At 41.7% G+C, this 12729-nt stretch overlaps 1 protein-coding gene across 6 annotated transcripts in view; it reads right to left on the bottom strand.

The window, feature by feature from the left end:
• The window catches only part of NBEAL1 (neurobeachin like 1), a 371002-nt gene that overhangs the window by 53125 nt on the left and 305148 nt on the right, over positions 1-12729 (bottom strand). For all 6 annotated transcript variants that reach the window (XR_012244983.1, XM_073633306.1, XM_073633307.1 and 3 more), the window contains 5 exons: positions 12601-12702; positions 7062-7157; positions 6791-6915; positions 3393-3533; positions 1016-1146 (listed from right to left, as the gene is read on the bottom strand). Coding sequence is in view for 5 of the 6 variants with exons in the window: in XM_073633306.1 (XP_073489407.1) it covers positions 1016-1146; positions 3393-3533; positions 6791-6915; positions 7062-7157; positions 12601-12702 (595 nt within the window). In the remaining variant the exon portion in view is untranslated. The remainder of the gene's footprint in view (positions 1-1015; positions 1147-3392; positions 3534-6790; positions 6916-7061; positions 7158-12600; positions 12703-12729) is intronic.

The following is a 12729-nucleotide window of genomic DNA, read 5'->3' as shown; positions in this document are numbered from 1 at the left end:
CCAGGAAAAAAAACATAGCAGTATTCACATCTGCCAGAGCCGGAAGTGACGTTGCTTCAAGCCTTCCAGGATCATAGAGATGGCCGTGGACCAGTTAATAACCTGTCGCCTCCGGGTTGGGATCACGGGCTCTCCAATCACATGGGAGAGCCGGAGAGGTGTCGGTTGGCGGTGGGTTGTCCCCACCTGCTGCCTGCAAAAACAATCCAGCTGTTACTCAGCCGCTAGAATGGAATTTACATTATAGGGAATCAAAGGCTGAAAAAAAAGATATCTGGAGGATGCTTGTAACTGCAGGCATCATCCATATATTGTCACTTCAATTCCAGGACATCATATTACATCATACAGGCAGGAAGTGGTTAAAGACTAAAGCTGGGTATACACGTACTGAAAGTCAGCTGGTTCTGCAGGAACCGGACGACTTTCGGTACGTGTGTAACGCTGTCTGTTCAAATGAAGCTGGTCTAATGGCCGGCTTCTATGAAACGGTCATGCTAGAAAACCAGTGTTTGATCAGCTCTTGCAACCAATGGCTACAATGCTGATCTGTATATTCTGAGGGGGGAGTACCCCCTGTCAGACTATAAAGACACAGTGGGAGAGATCCCTTTTGTTTTTTGCTCAACACGCTGGTTATAGAGAAAAAACTCAGTGTGTATACCCTGCTACAGTGAACTTTTGTAAAAAAAAACAAGTGTACATTTTGCCCAATTCCCAGAGTTCAGCTTTAGGGTTGACTATAAGCTTCTTTATCTTGCCCCACATTTGACACCCTGGTGTCACTTACACAAGGACGTAGGCATAATATCTGGTCCTTCCAGCATCTGGAAATGCATTTTCCAACTTAATTTATTATATAAAAAATTGTCTCAATCCACTGCTTAACTCCTAAGGTGTACATCACCTGCACTGCGTGAGATTTATTTTCAAAGAAACCAGCAGCCATATTGACCCTTGGTATAGGGGATCTGTGTATTGACATATCACTCTCTTCATATCTTCTGTGTATTACCATTTTTGTTTTCCAAAAACTCTGGAAAGTAGAAGAACTCTGGAATGAGTTCCTTCACATCATTTGGATTATCCACAAGAGCTTGCCAAGTGCCAGGAATGGAGTGGAACTGCCGGTCAGCACAGTCAAATCTGCAACAGAAGAAATCAAGTTTGTAAGAGGGTAGTTGCTCTGCTCTTCCTTTTATTGAGATGCAGGCATGCAGCCTCTCCAAGTCAAAGTATAATGCCACTGTTATGTTACCGCTTCAACATGCATTGCTTGAGTAAGGTAATGTAGCTTTGATGTTGTACTCATGGAATTCCATGAGAGGCCACTATAATTGATGGATAAGTGATTTTATTACTTTATATTAGAGCCCTTTCACACTGTAAGCACGGGGGGCGTCGGCGGTAAAGCGCCGCTAGTTTTAGCTGCGATTTACCGTTGTTTTAGAGGCTTTCAACCGCTAGCGGGGTGCTTTTAACCCCCCGCTAGCAGCCGAATAAAGGTTTAAAAGCGTCCGCAAAGTGCTGCTGTCGAGGCGCTTTGCAGGTACTTCGGCTGCGCTGCCCATTGATTTCAATGGGCAGGGGCGCGTTAGGAGCGGTGTATACAGCACTCCTAAAGCACCTCAAAAGAAGCTGCTTGCAGGACTTTTTTGACGTCCTGCCAGCGCGGCGCCCCAGTGTGAAAGCACTCGATTGCAGATGAGGCATTTTTTAGGCGCTTTACAGATGCGATTTTTAGCACTAAAGCACCTGAAAAATACCTCCAGTGTGAAAGGGGTCTTAAAGCTGACCTTGAAAAACTACCCTTGCAGTGGGGGCAATGGTTAAATGCTCATTTTTTCCTAGGGTCCCATTAAAAAGCAGTGCTCTTCTCTTCCCTCTGACACTCCAGTTGTAGGCAGCCCCTCAACATCCTCAGTTACAATGCAGGTTTTTTGGTCCTGCATTGTACATGGTGATGTCAGAGTGCAACCGCTGGATGGAGCGCTGAAGAAAAGCGACTTCGGAGCCCAGTCGCATAAAGAGGAGGAGGTCTGCGGGAGTGAAGAATAAGGTAAGTAAAAGTTCTTTTTAATGGTACCCTAGGCAAAAATGAGCATTCAACACTTAAAAAAAAGGGGGAAGCCCAAATCCAAGGATAGTTTTTTCATTTCCAAGGAGTTCAGCTTTAAATGAGTACCAGAGCACTTTTTGGTGTTTGTGTGCAAATCGAAACCAAGCTTCCAGCCAGCGTTGGGTGTTTTGGGGACAATCCCAAAGGACAATTGATGTGAGATATTGACATTTATGGCTTAGATGGAGGGGTGATATCCTTTTTTGCTGCTGAGCACAGAAGGCATTAGAATTTTTATCTTAGTTGGATTTAAACAACATATAAACGACTCTTTAAATAAATGCATAATCAGGTTTACTTTTTTTTTTATAATATCTGCCTGGAATTTTGCTTTAATTATTCCACTGTGTGAGTCTGTCAGCTCACATTGTGTTAGAGAGTCAAAGGTCAACTAAGTCTAAGGCCCCATTCACACTTGTGCGACTTTGGACCCCATTTTTTTTCATTTATTTTTCATTGCCGGCATTCTTTTTTTTACATTCAGCTGTTATTGGGATAACTCACTGACAGCTGATGATTCATTGGCCAGCTTTCCAGCCCCCTTTTTAACAATCAGCTATTCTTCACACAGAATTGGAATTGGTCGATCAATCTTTGACTGATGCGAACAAAACTAAACAAATGTTTCCGTTCTGCACATGTCTAATGACTTTGTAGGGCACAAACAAAATGATCACATTGGTCAAAGCCAAAGTCGTAAAAAGTCACAATTACCCAAAGTCACATCAAGTCGCAGGGTGAAGTCGCACAAGTTGAATGGACTCTAAGAGTAAATCTGGCTATACACTAGTATCTGGTGGGGTCCAATCAGCATACCTTTTTTTTCTGTAGTGACGTGATTGGAAGGAACAGGATGGAAAATCTTTAGAAAGTACGAATTTCTAAAAGTCTAACAGTGAACATGTTTTTCGTTCAGGAAATTACATTCATTCTATAATTAAATGTTAAAAGCAATCAAAAACTTGAAATACTTTTGAACAACATTTGTCACGTCATTGAATGTGCTGAAAGGAATTTTCCTATGAATGTTCATTCCAAAATCAACTAGTGTATGGCCATCTTTACTGCCTTATCCCACACATTGAAAAGTACTGAAAAGCTCGGAGACAGCATGCAAGGTCAGATAGCACCTTTGACCCCTGACAAAAGCTGAAAAATCAAACTCAGCCTAAGTAAAAGAATATAAATCTTTCATAGGTAAGCGTACACAGTTATAACAATTCAAGAAATAAAATATTCTGATTCTTGCATAAGTCCAGTATAACAAAATCACCTTCCACTTTGAAGCTGGATGTGAAGTGTAGTAAAGGGTTCCACCCGAATCAGATAATGCATGACGCCAGCAGCATTGGAATAATGTGTACCATAGTGGAAACTGTCAATCTTCCCAGAAGGATCTTCAAAATTTTCATATCTGCAAATTAAAATTTTAGAGACTGAGATACTGAAAATATATATATATCTGTAAAGTATACAAGTATTTCTAAAGATTTTGCTTCAGACAGGCTTTTTGAAGTGCAGTGTACGCTTTATTAAGCTAGTCCATTTGTCTTAAAGTGGTTGTAAAGGCTATTTTTTTCTCAAAATAACAAACATGATATACTTATATACTTACCTCCTCTCTGCAAAGGTATTGCACAGAGCAGTCTCTTACCTCCTCTTCTGGGGTCCCCCATGAGCGATCTCCACTCATCCTCTTTTCAGGAGTGTCCCCATAACTCCCGCTACTCTCAGTGAAGCTTGTGAGAAAAGGGAGAGGAGAGAGAAGCCAAGCACAGCGCTGGTTCGATTCAGGATTCAGGTAAGCGTTGTAGGGAAGGCTGGGGGGGTGCTGTTACTGGAAGTTTTTTTTACTTTAATGCAGAGAATGCATTAAGGTAAAAGACATTTTGTCTTTAGAAGCACTTTAGGGTACCATATTTAAATTCAAAGTGTATTACGTTATGTTTATATTGTTAGACCAGTTTGTCCAATCAATTCTGTTATAGACCCCAGATATCTCCATAAAGAGCATGTGCCACGGTCCCTGTTATCACAAGAAGTATTGTTATTCCTTGTGATAGCAATAAAGTTGATTACAAACAAAAAATGGTACAGTGTAAAATAAATAAAATAAAAAATTAAAGCGCCCTCGTCCCCCCATGCTTATGCGCAAATAGTTCACATGTAGGGAAGCAAGAAATGGTAGGATTCAGTGCTACTTGCATTGGTATGCAAAAGAGGCCAAAGTTTCATATTATTTGCATCTCATGGATGGATATTGTCAAAAAGTCTTTTTTTTTTAAAGAGAGAGGTCTATTTCTCTAAAATAGCAAATGGATGTTGCTATAAGGTACAGTTCAGATGCAAAAGTTACTTCTAGGAGTTCTTCTTTAACCACTTGACTCCCAAGTCTATTCTGACACTTCTCATATACTTAAAAATCTGAATTTTTTTTTTTTAATGGATAATAATTTAGAACCCCCAAACATTATATATTTTTTGACAGCAAAGGCCCAGGAGAAAAAAAATGTTAATTGTTGCAATTTTTTATGTCATACAATATTTGCACAGCCATTTTTCAAATGCAAATTTTTGGGGAAAAAAACACTTTGATGAATTTTAATGCACACAGACACAATGCCCTATTTTTGGTAAACTATAAAAAATAATGTTATGCCGAGTAAATAGATGCCAAACAAGTCATGCTTTAAAATTGCGCACGCCCGCGGATTGGTGACCAACTACAGTACTTAAAAATTTCCATAGGAGACACATTTAAAGTCTTTACAGGTTACCAGTTTTGCGTTACACAGGAGGTCTGGTGCTAGAATTATTGCTCTCGCTCTGATGTTCGCGACTTAATGGAGTTTAAGTCTGGGCTGTGACTAAGCCATGCAAGGACATTCAGCTTTTTCTTCTTCAACCACTGTGTGGTCATTTTTGCTGTGTGCTTTGGGTCATTGTCATGTTGGAAGGTAAATCTTCCCATTGACATCTTTCTGGCAGAGGACAGCCAATTTACCTCAAGAATTTGATGGTATTTTGCCCCATCCATTTTTCCTTCTATCCTGACAAGTGTTCCATTCCCTGCTGCAGAGAAACACCCCCATAACAGGATATTACCACCTCTATGCTTTACTGTAGGAATGGTGTTATTTGGATAGTGAGCTGTAGTGGATTTCTGCCAAACATAATTAAATTTTAGTCTCATATGACCACCTTAAACACACCTCGAAGATTCTAAGGCCACATGGAAAAGCGTGTTATGGTCAGATGAGATTAAAATTTAATTATTTGGCCTCAACACCAAACTATATGTCTGGCATAAATCCAAAACAGCTCGCCATCCATATAACACCATTCCTACAGTATAGCATGGAGGTGGTAATATCCTGTTATGGGAGTGTTTCTCTGCAGCAGGGACTGGACCAATTGTCAGGATAGAAGGAAAAATGGATGGTGCAAAATACCATCAAATTCTTTCTGACAGAGGGCACCGGTAAAAACCGTTCCCCTCTGCCAGAAAGTTGTCAATGGGAAGAAGGTTTACCTTCCAACATGACAATGACCCAAAGCACACAGCACAAATGACCACACAGTGGTTGAAGGAGAAAAAGGTGAATGTCCTTGCATGGCCTAGTCAGAGCCCAGACTTAAACTCTATTGAAAATCTGTGGAATAAATTAAAGACTGCAGTCCACAAACGGTCACAATCAAATTTAACAGAACTTGAGCAGTTCTGAAAAGAGTGGGCAAATATTGCAAAGCTGTAGATGTGCAAAGTTAGTAAAGACTTATGCCGCGTACACACGATCGGACATTCTGACAACGAAATCCTGGGATTTATTTTCGACGGATGTTGGCTTAAACTTGTCTTGCATACACACGGTCGCACAAATGTTGTCGGAAATTCCGATCGTCAAGAACGGGGTGACGTACAACACATACGACGAGCCAAGAAAAATGAAGTTCAATAACCAGTGCGGGTCTTCTGCTTGATTCCGAGCATGCATGGAATTTTATGTGTTTGAATTGTATACAAACGATCGGAATTTCCAACAACGGATTTTGTTGTCGGAAAATTTGAGAACCAGCTCTCAAATTTTTGTTGTCGGAAATTCCAACAAAAAATGTCCGATGGAGCCTACACACGGTCGGAATTTCCAACAAGCTCCCATCAAACATTTGTTGTCGGAAAATCCGATCGTGTGTACGCGGCATTATTCCAACAGGCTAAATACTGACATAAGAGGGGTGATCCTTTTCCAACTCCATGATTCTGTTTTTCCTTTTTTTTTCTGACATGTTAGAGTTGTATCTTTCACTTGAATGTTATAAGTTGCACTAGTAAATACAGCTGGATAAAACGATAGCTGTCTGTCTTCATTTCAGGCTAGGCTAGGCAAAGCAACAAAATGTGATTTATTTTAAACGGAGGTGATTATTTTCTTTACCAACTGTGTATGGCACTAGATCTAAGAATATCACATCAGAAGAAAGGCAGCACAGATTATGGGTCACATCGAACTCACATGAACCTACTCTTAAGCACTGAGTGGAGATCTCATTCTGAGGATGGAGATGACCACTTAACAAATGAACTAAAAACAAGCCGCAAAACAAGTCCCACTGCATCTTTTTGCTCTAAAAACCTGCTACAGTCTGTTTAAATTGATGAAAACAACTCACTTCTCTTGTACACTTGCTGCATTTTTCTCATTAACAACACCAATGGGCTTAGACAGGTCCCTGAACACAGCTGGGTTGTTTAGGTCCAGCTCCTCTGAAGTATAATCTTGCAGCACCCACGGGAACTGAAACAGAAAATCATCTTAAATTCTAACAACTCTACGTAAAACCTCATTGTTTTATTTGTAATATTATTTATATGTTTAAGGCTTCTTAAAAATAAGAAAAATTGGTCAATTTTAAACATTGAATATTTATATTAGAAACTTACAACTGGGTACTGTGCAAGATCATTGTACGTTCTCCCAGCTATTGTGTTCACTTGAATGAGGTAGTCAAAATTTGAAATCTCTCTGTTCACCCATTTCTAAAGAGTAAAACAAATGAAAAAACAACTTAAGCACAAAAGTCAGAAGTTTATAAATTATTTTTTTGGAGTTCATTAAAGGGGTTGTAAACCTTCAAGGTTTTTCACCTCAATGCATTTATGTATATGGTCAGCTTTACTTTTGACCAAAGGGGAATACAGTTCAGGACTTAATTCAGCTTGGACATTTCACACATTCATTTCAACAATGCAGTGTTCTTAAAGCGGTTGTATACCTTTTTTTAAAACTTTTACCTACAGGTAAGCCTATAATAAGGCTTACCTGTAGGTAAAAAAAATATCTCCTAAACCTGTACGGTTTAGGAAATATTCCCCTCGCAATGAGCCGCTGACTGCAGCGGCGCATGCACACAGGGGATTCTCAGCTGAAAGCCCGGCAGCCGCCGGAATTTGCCGGAAAAAAAGTCTCCCGCGCGCACGCGCGGGAGTGACGACATTGCGGCTCCGGCCACTCACAGCGCCGGAGCCGCGATACCTGGAAGACACGCCGATGGTCAATGTCAGTGCATACTAGCTTATTATGCCTTTTCCCTTACAGGTGTAGGGAAAAAAAAAAGACTGCGGGTTTACTACCGCTTTAAAAACAGAAAATTTTTGCATGTCTCATTTCCATCCTTATTCCTTTTATTTTTTGCATAGTTTGTAGAGCCATGAAAATCATTGCTTTATGCACCTGAGTCCAAAATTGACACCCAGAACTGCTGGTTTATAGTACAGATACAGCCTAATACAGTGGCTAAGTGGTTAGCACTTCTGCCTAGCAGCACTAGGGTTGTCGGTTCAAATACCAACTATGGCACTACCTGCATGGAGTTTGCATGTTCTCCTTGTGCCTGCGTGGGTTTACTCCAGTTTCCTCCCACACTCCAAAGACATGCTGGTAGGTTAATTGGCCCCTGTCTAAATTGTTCATAGCAGCCCTCAAAAAATCCGCTCGCATTCTGCGAGTGGATTTTTAGGGATGGCGAGCTATATGGCTGCCTGGGAGCGGGGGGCGAGCACCGCCGGCAGCCTGGATGGAATGGGAGTCCTTCTCCCAGCGATCACGGAGGGGAAGAGAGAGAGAGAGCCGCCCAGGTGATCAGCGCGCAGGGCAGGGAACACAGCGATAACAGTTTTCATTTCAATTGCCGTGTTCCCCACCGCTCGCTGTCAGATACAGCCCATCCTCCTGGTCCCAGGACTTTGATAGACAGATCACCAGTCCAATCCCGGTGAGCGGCGGGAACACAGCAATTGAAATGAAAGCTGTTATCACTATGTTCCCTGCGCTGCGCTCTAATCACCTGGGGGACTCTCCTGTTCCTCTTCTGCCCCTCTCCTCCCCTGCACAGGTATGTTGCATGGTGGACACAGGCTGCATGGTAGGCACACGGCTGCATCGGTGGACACAAGGCTGCATCGGTGGACACAAGGCTGCATTGGTGGGCACAGGCAGCCTACATTGGTGGGCATGGATAAAGAAGTTGTTGTTGTTAATATTTATAACTTAATTCTGCATAAAACATTTAAGTGTCATTTCATGAGAATTTATGAGGGCATGTTTAGGGGCGGAATAAGGGGCGGGGCGGAATAAGGGGGGGGCAGGCTGAAGCAACTGGTGGTGCGTAACCCTTGTGGCCTGGCTAGTAGCTCAGGACTTGAAATTTTGAGCCCTGTTCATAGTATTTGTATGTATGAATGTGAGTTAGGGACTTTAGATTGTAAGCTTCTTGAGGGCAGAGACTGATGTGAATGTACAATATATATATGTAAAGTGTGGTGTAAATTGACGGCGCTATATAAGTACCTGTAATAAATAAAAATATCATGGAGCCATTTATTCCAAACTGCATACAACTGTTTAAAGTGGATGTAAACCCAATGTCATCCTTTCTAAACTACTGCCATAGGGGTTATCTATAAGGATATACATGCCTCCTGCATGTATCTTTACCTGTCAAATGTCTCCCCTCTGTCTGTTATTAGACCCTAAAAACTGCAGATTCTGTGGGCGGGTCTGTTGTCTGGAGCTCGGTGGGTGGAGTCGTGATGTCAATAGACCCCCCGCCCACCTCTACACTCCCCTTGTCAATATGCATTTTCTTCTGTCTCCTTTCTAACACTGAACTTCTGCAGAACTTCTGCTATGATCTCTAACATCCAGTGAAAAGACAGGAAAGTAACCACATGACTTCAGCATGCCAAATCATGCTGAGGTGTGGAACAGCCAATCCTTGCAGAGCTGCTGAAGAAAGGAGTGGGGGAGGAAATAAAAAAATAATACCTGTGTCTTAGGATGTCACTCACAGCAAGGGGGAGTATTTGACAAAGTTTTTATCACTGAAAAGTTTGTCAAGATTTTTCTCACTGAACAATAAAAGAGGATTGCTCAGAGATGGATTAACTCTGTGTGGCAAGACTAGGCTCAAATGATAGGAAATATTATACTCTACAGTATGATATAAAAAAAAAAAAAAAAAAAAAAGAAAAAAAAACATTTTTGGGTTTACATCCACTTTAAGGATATCTGTACTATAAACCAGTGGTTCAAGATATACATTTAGGAGCATAAAGGAATCATTTCCATTAGGGTTGTCCCGATACCACTTTTTTAGGACCGAGTACAAGTACCGATACTTTTTTTCAAGTACTCGCCGATACCGATTACCGATACTTTTTTTTTAATGTCACGTGACAGTGTTTTTTTTTTCATTTTTTTTTTTTTTTTTTTTAACAGTGCTTGCTTTTTTTTTGGGGGGGGGGGGGGGAGGGGTGAACGTTGTATGTGTGTGTTATTTTTTTTTTTTTACAATTTTTATTTTTTACAATAATATTTCTTTTATTCTTTATTGTTTTTTTTTTTTTTTTTTTTAATCAGCCCTTTTTGGGGGCTTTGGTGAGATATCAGGGGTCTTAACAGACCTCTGATATCTCCCCCTGGAGACAGAGAAAGAGACAGAGGATAGAGAATCCCCAGTCCCTTTCTCTGCAGCCTCAGCTGCACTGACAATGAATGGAGAGAAGACCGCAGCTTCTCTCCATTCATAAACTGACACATTGTAATCTCGTAATCACAGAAGATTACAATGTTTCAGTTATGTGAATGGACAGAGTCAGCTGACTCTATCCATACATAAAGGAAGGAGGAGGGGGAGGACGGAGGAACGGAGGGGGAGAACGGAGGGACAGATAAGAGCAGAACGGAGGGGACAGATAAGAGCAGAACGGAGGGGACAGCTGAGAGGGACAGAGGAAAGGAGGGGGCATGGAGGAGGATGCAGTGACAGTCAGCTGTGAGCGATCACCGCTGTCTGTCACTAAAGCTGGTGAAAGCCGCTGGGGGAGAATCTTGTAACTCCCCCACGCGCTGATCACAGCTGTCTTCTAGGTATCGGGGGAGGCATCGGGAGCATTTGCCTGAGTACAAGTACTTGGGCAAATGCTCGGTATCGGTGCCGATACCGATACTAGTATCGGTATCGGGACAACCCTAATTTCCATGGCTCTTCTCACTGTCCTAAAATGAGAAATAAACCCCTTATCTTTAGATCTGTGATGGAAGTGAGACATGCAATTACCTTCTATTTTAAGAAGGCTCTACTGTGTTTCTTAATAGGTAAGTGGGGGCTTTTTGGTTCCTTTTAGCCCACCTTCACTAAAACCGGTATAGATGTATAATTATTTAAAACATATGAAACTGAGGGCATGTAAGGCTGACAACTTGTAAAGTTGGATAAAAACTACGGACAACAATTCTATTGACTAGTGTCTAGCACTAGCTATTAGATCCACCCATAACCTGACCAACTAACATCTATCTGCTGTGTAAAATTAATAAAAAAAACATAAAAAAGCCATTCCCCTTATCTAAGGCACTTAAAGAACCTGTCAGGATAGCTGTTACCTAAAACATAGTCACATAGTAGGTGAGGTTAAAAAAAGACACAAGTCCATCAAGTCCAACCTATGTGTGTGATTATGTGTCAGTATTACATTGTATATCCTTGTATGTTGCAGTCTAATAGTTTCTTGAAGCTATCAATGCTCCCCGCTGAGACCACCGCCTGCGGAAGGGAATTCCACATCCTTGCCGCTCTTACAGTAAGGAACCCTCTACGTAGTTTAAGGTTAAACCTCTTTTCTTCTAATTTTAATGAGTGGCCACGAGTCTTGTTAAACTCTCTTCTGCAAAAAAGTTTTATCCCTATTGTGGGGTCACCAGTATGGTATTTGTATATTGAAATCATATCCCCTCTCAAGCGTCTCTTCTCCAGAGAGAATAAGTTCAGTGCTCGCAACCTTTCCTCATAACTAAGATCCTCCAGACCCTTTATTAGCTTTGTTGCCCTTCTTTGTACTCGTTCCATTTCCAGTACATCCTTCCTGAGGACTGGTGCCCAGAACTGGACAGCATACTCTAGGTGCGGCCGAACCAGAGTCTTGTAGAGTGGGAGAATTATCGTTTTATCTCTGGAGTTGATCCTTTTTTAATGCATGCCAATATTCTGTTTGCTTTGTTAGCAGCAGCTTGGCATTGCATGCCATTGCTGAGCCTATCATCTACTAGGACCCCCAGGTCCTTTTCCATCCTAGATTGCCCCAGAGGTTCTCCCCCCCAGTGTATAGATTGCATTCATATTTTTGCCACCCAAATGCATTATTTTACATTTTTCTACATTGAACCTCATTTGCCATGCAGTCGCCCACCCCATTAATTTGTTCAGGTCTTTTTGCAAGGTTTCCACATCCTGCGGAGAAGTTATTGCCCTGCTTAGCTTAGTATCGTCTGCAAATACAGAGATTGAACTGTTTATCCCATCCTCCAGATCGTTTATGAAACAAACAAGGATCCCACCACTCTACTCCTAAAGGGAATACTAGTTTTGAGGAAGGTACGTGGCTGTGTGTGGTGCTGCATAGGTGTCGGCTGCCCCAGAACTAGCAACAATTTTAGGAGTTGGGCTCTGACAACCTTTGGTGCTCAGTGGAACTCTTGGCTGTAATAGGTATCATCAGTTCAGGTGATTCCATTTAAATAAATTGCCAAACACTGAAGAAGCAGAAGGGGGATGTAACAGTACTTTTATGTAAATGCAAATAAGAAATGAATCCTAGCATTAGTCTTAAGGGCCATACACACATTTCGAATATTGGGCGTACGGCAGCCAGTTCGGCTTCTGTCGAAGGGGCGCGATCGAAAAAGGTCTGCCGATTGGCATCTGATCAGCGCTCTCAGCCAATGACTGAGAGCGCTGATCAGTGTTCTGGCGAGGGGCCACCCCCCTGTCAGAACACAATAGATCAGCAGGGTAGATAGCTGTACTAATGTCGGATTGTTAATAGGATCTCCTCCTGAGCTCTTTAGGTTTTTTTTCGTTCAGTCTGTTGGGTTGAACTAAAAAAAATTCTGTGTGCCAGGCTTTAGGCAAATTATTCTTACCTGCGTCAGGCCAGAAGCCTTAAGCAGCTCCTGCGGTGACCGAGTCCCATATATATTTGGAAGACGTAATGAAAGAATGCGGCTGTATACCTTATTCCTGACCTAAATAAGAAAAAAAAAATGGTGAGC

Source organism: Aquarana catesbeiana, linkage group LG06 (genome assembly GCF_042186555.1).
Source record: "Aquarana catesbeiana isolate 2022-GZ linkage group LG06, ASM4218655v1, whole genome shotgun sequence".
NCBI lineage: Eukaryota > Metazoa > Chordata > Amphibia > Anura > Ranidae > Aquarana > Aquarana catesbeiana.
The sequence above is the reverse complement of the archived record's forward strand: the minus strand, read 5'-3'. Positions and strand labels throughout refer to the sequence as shown.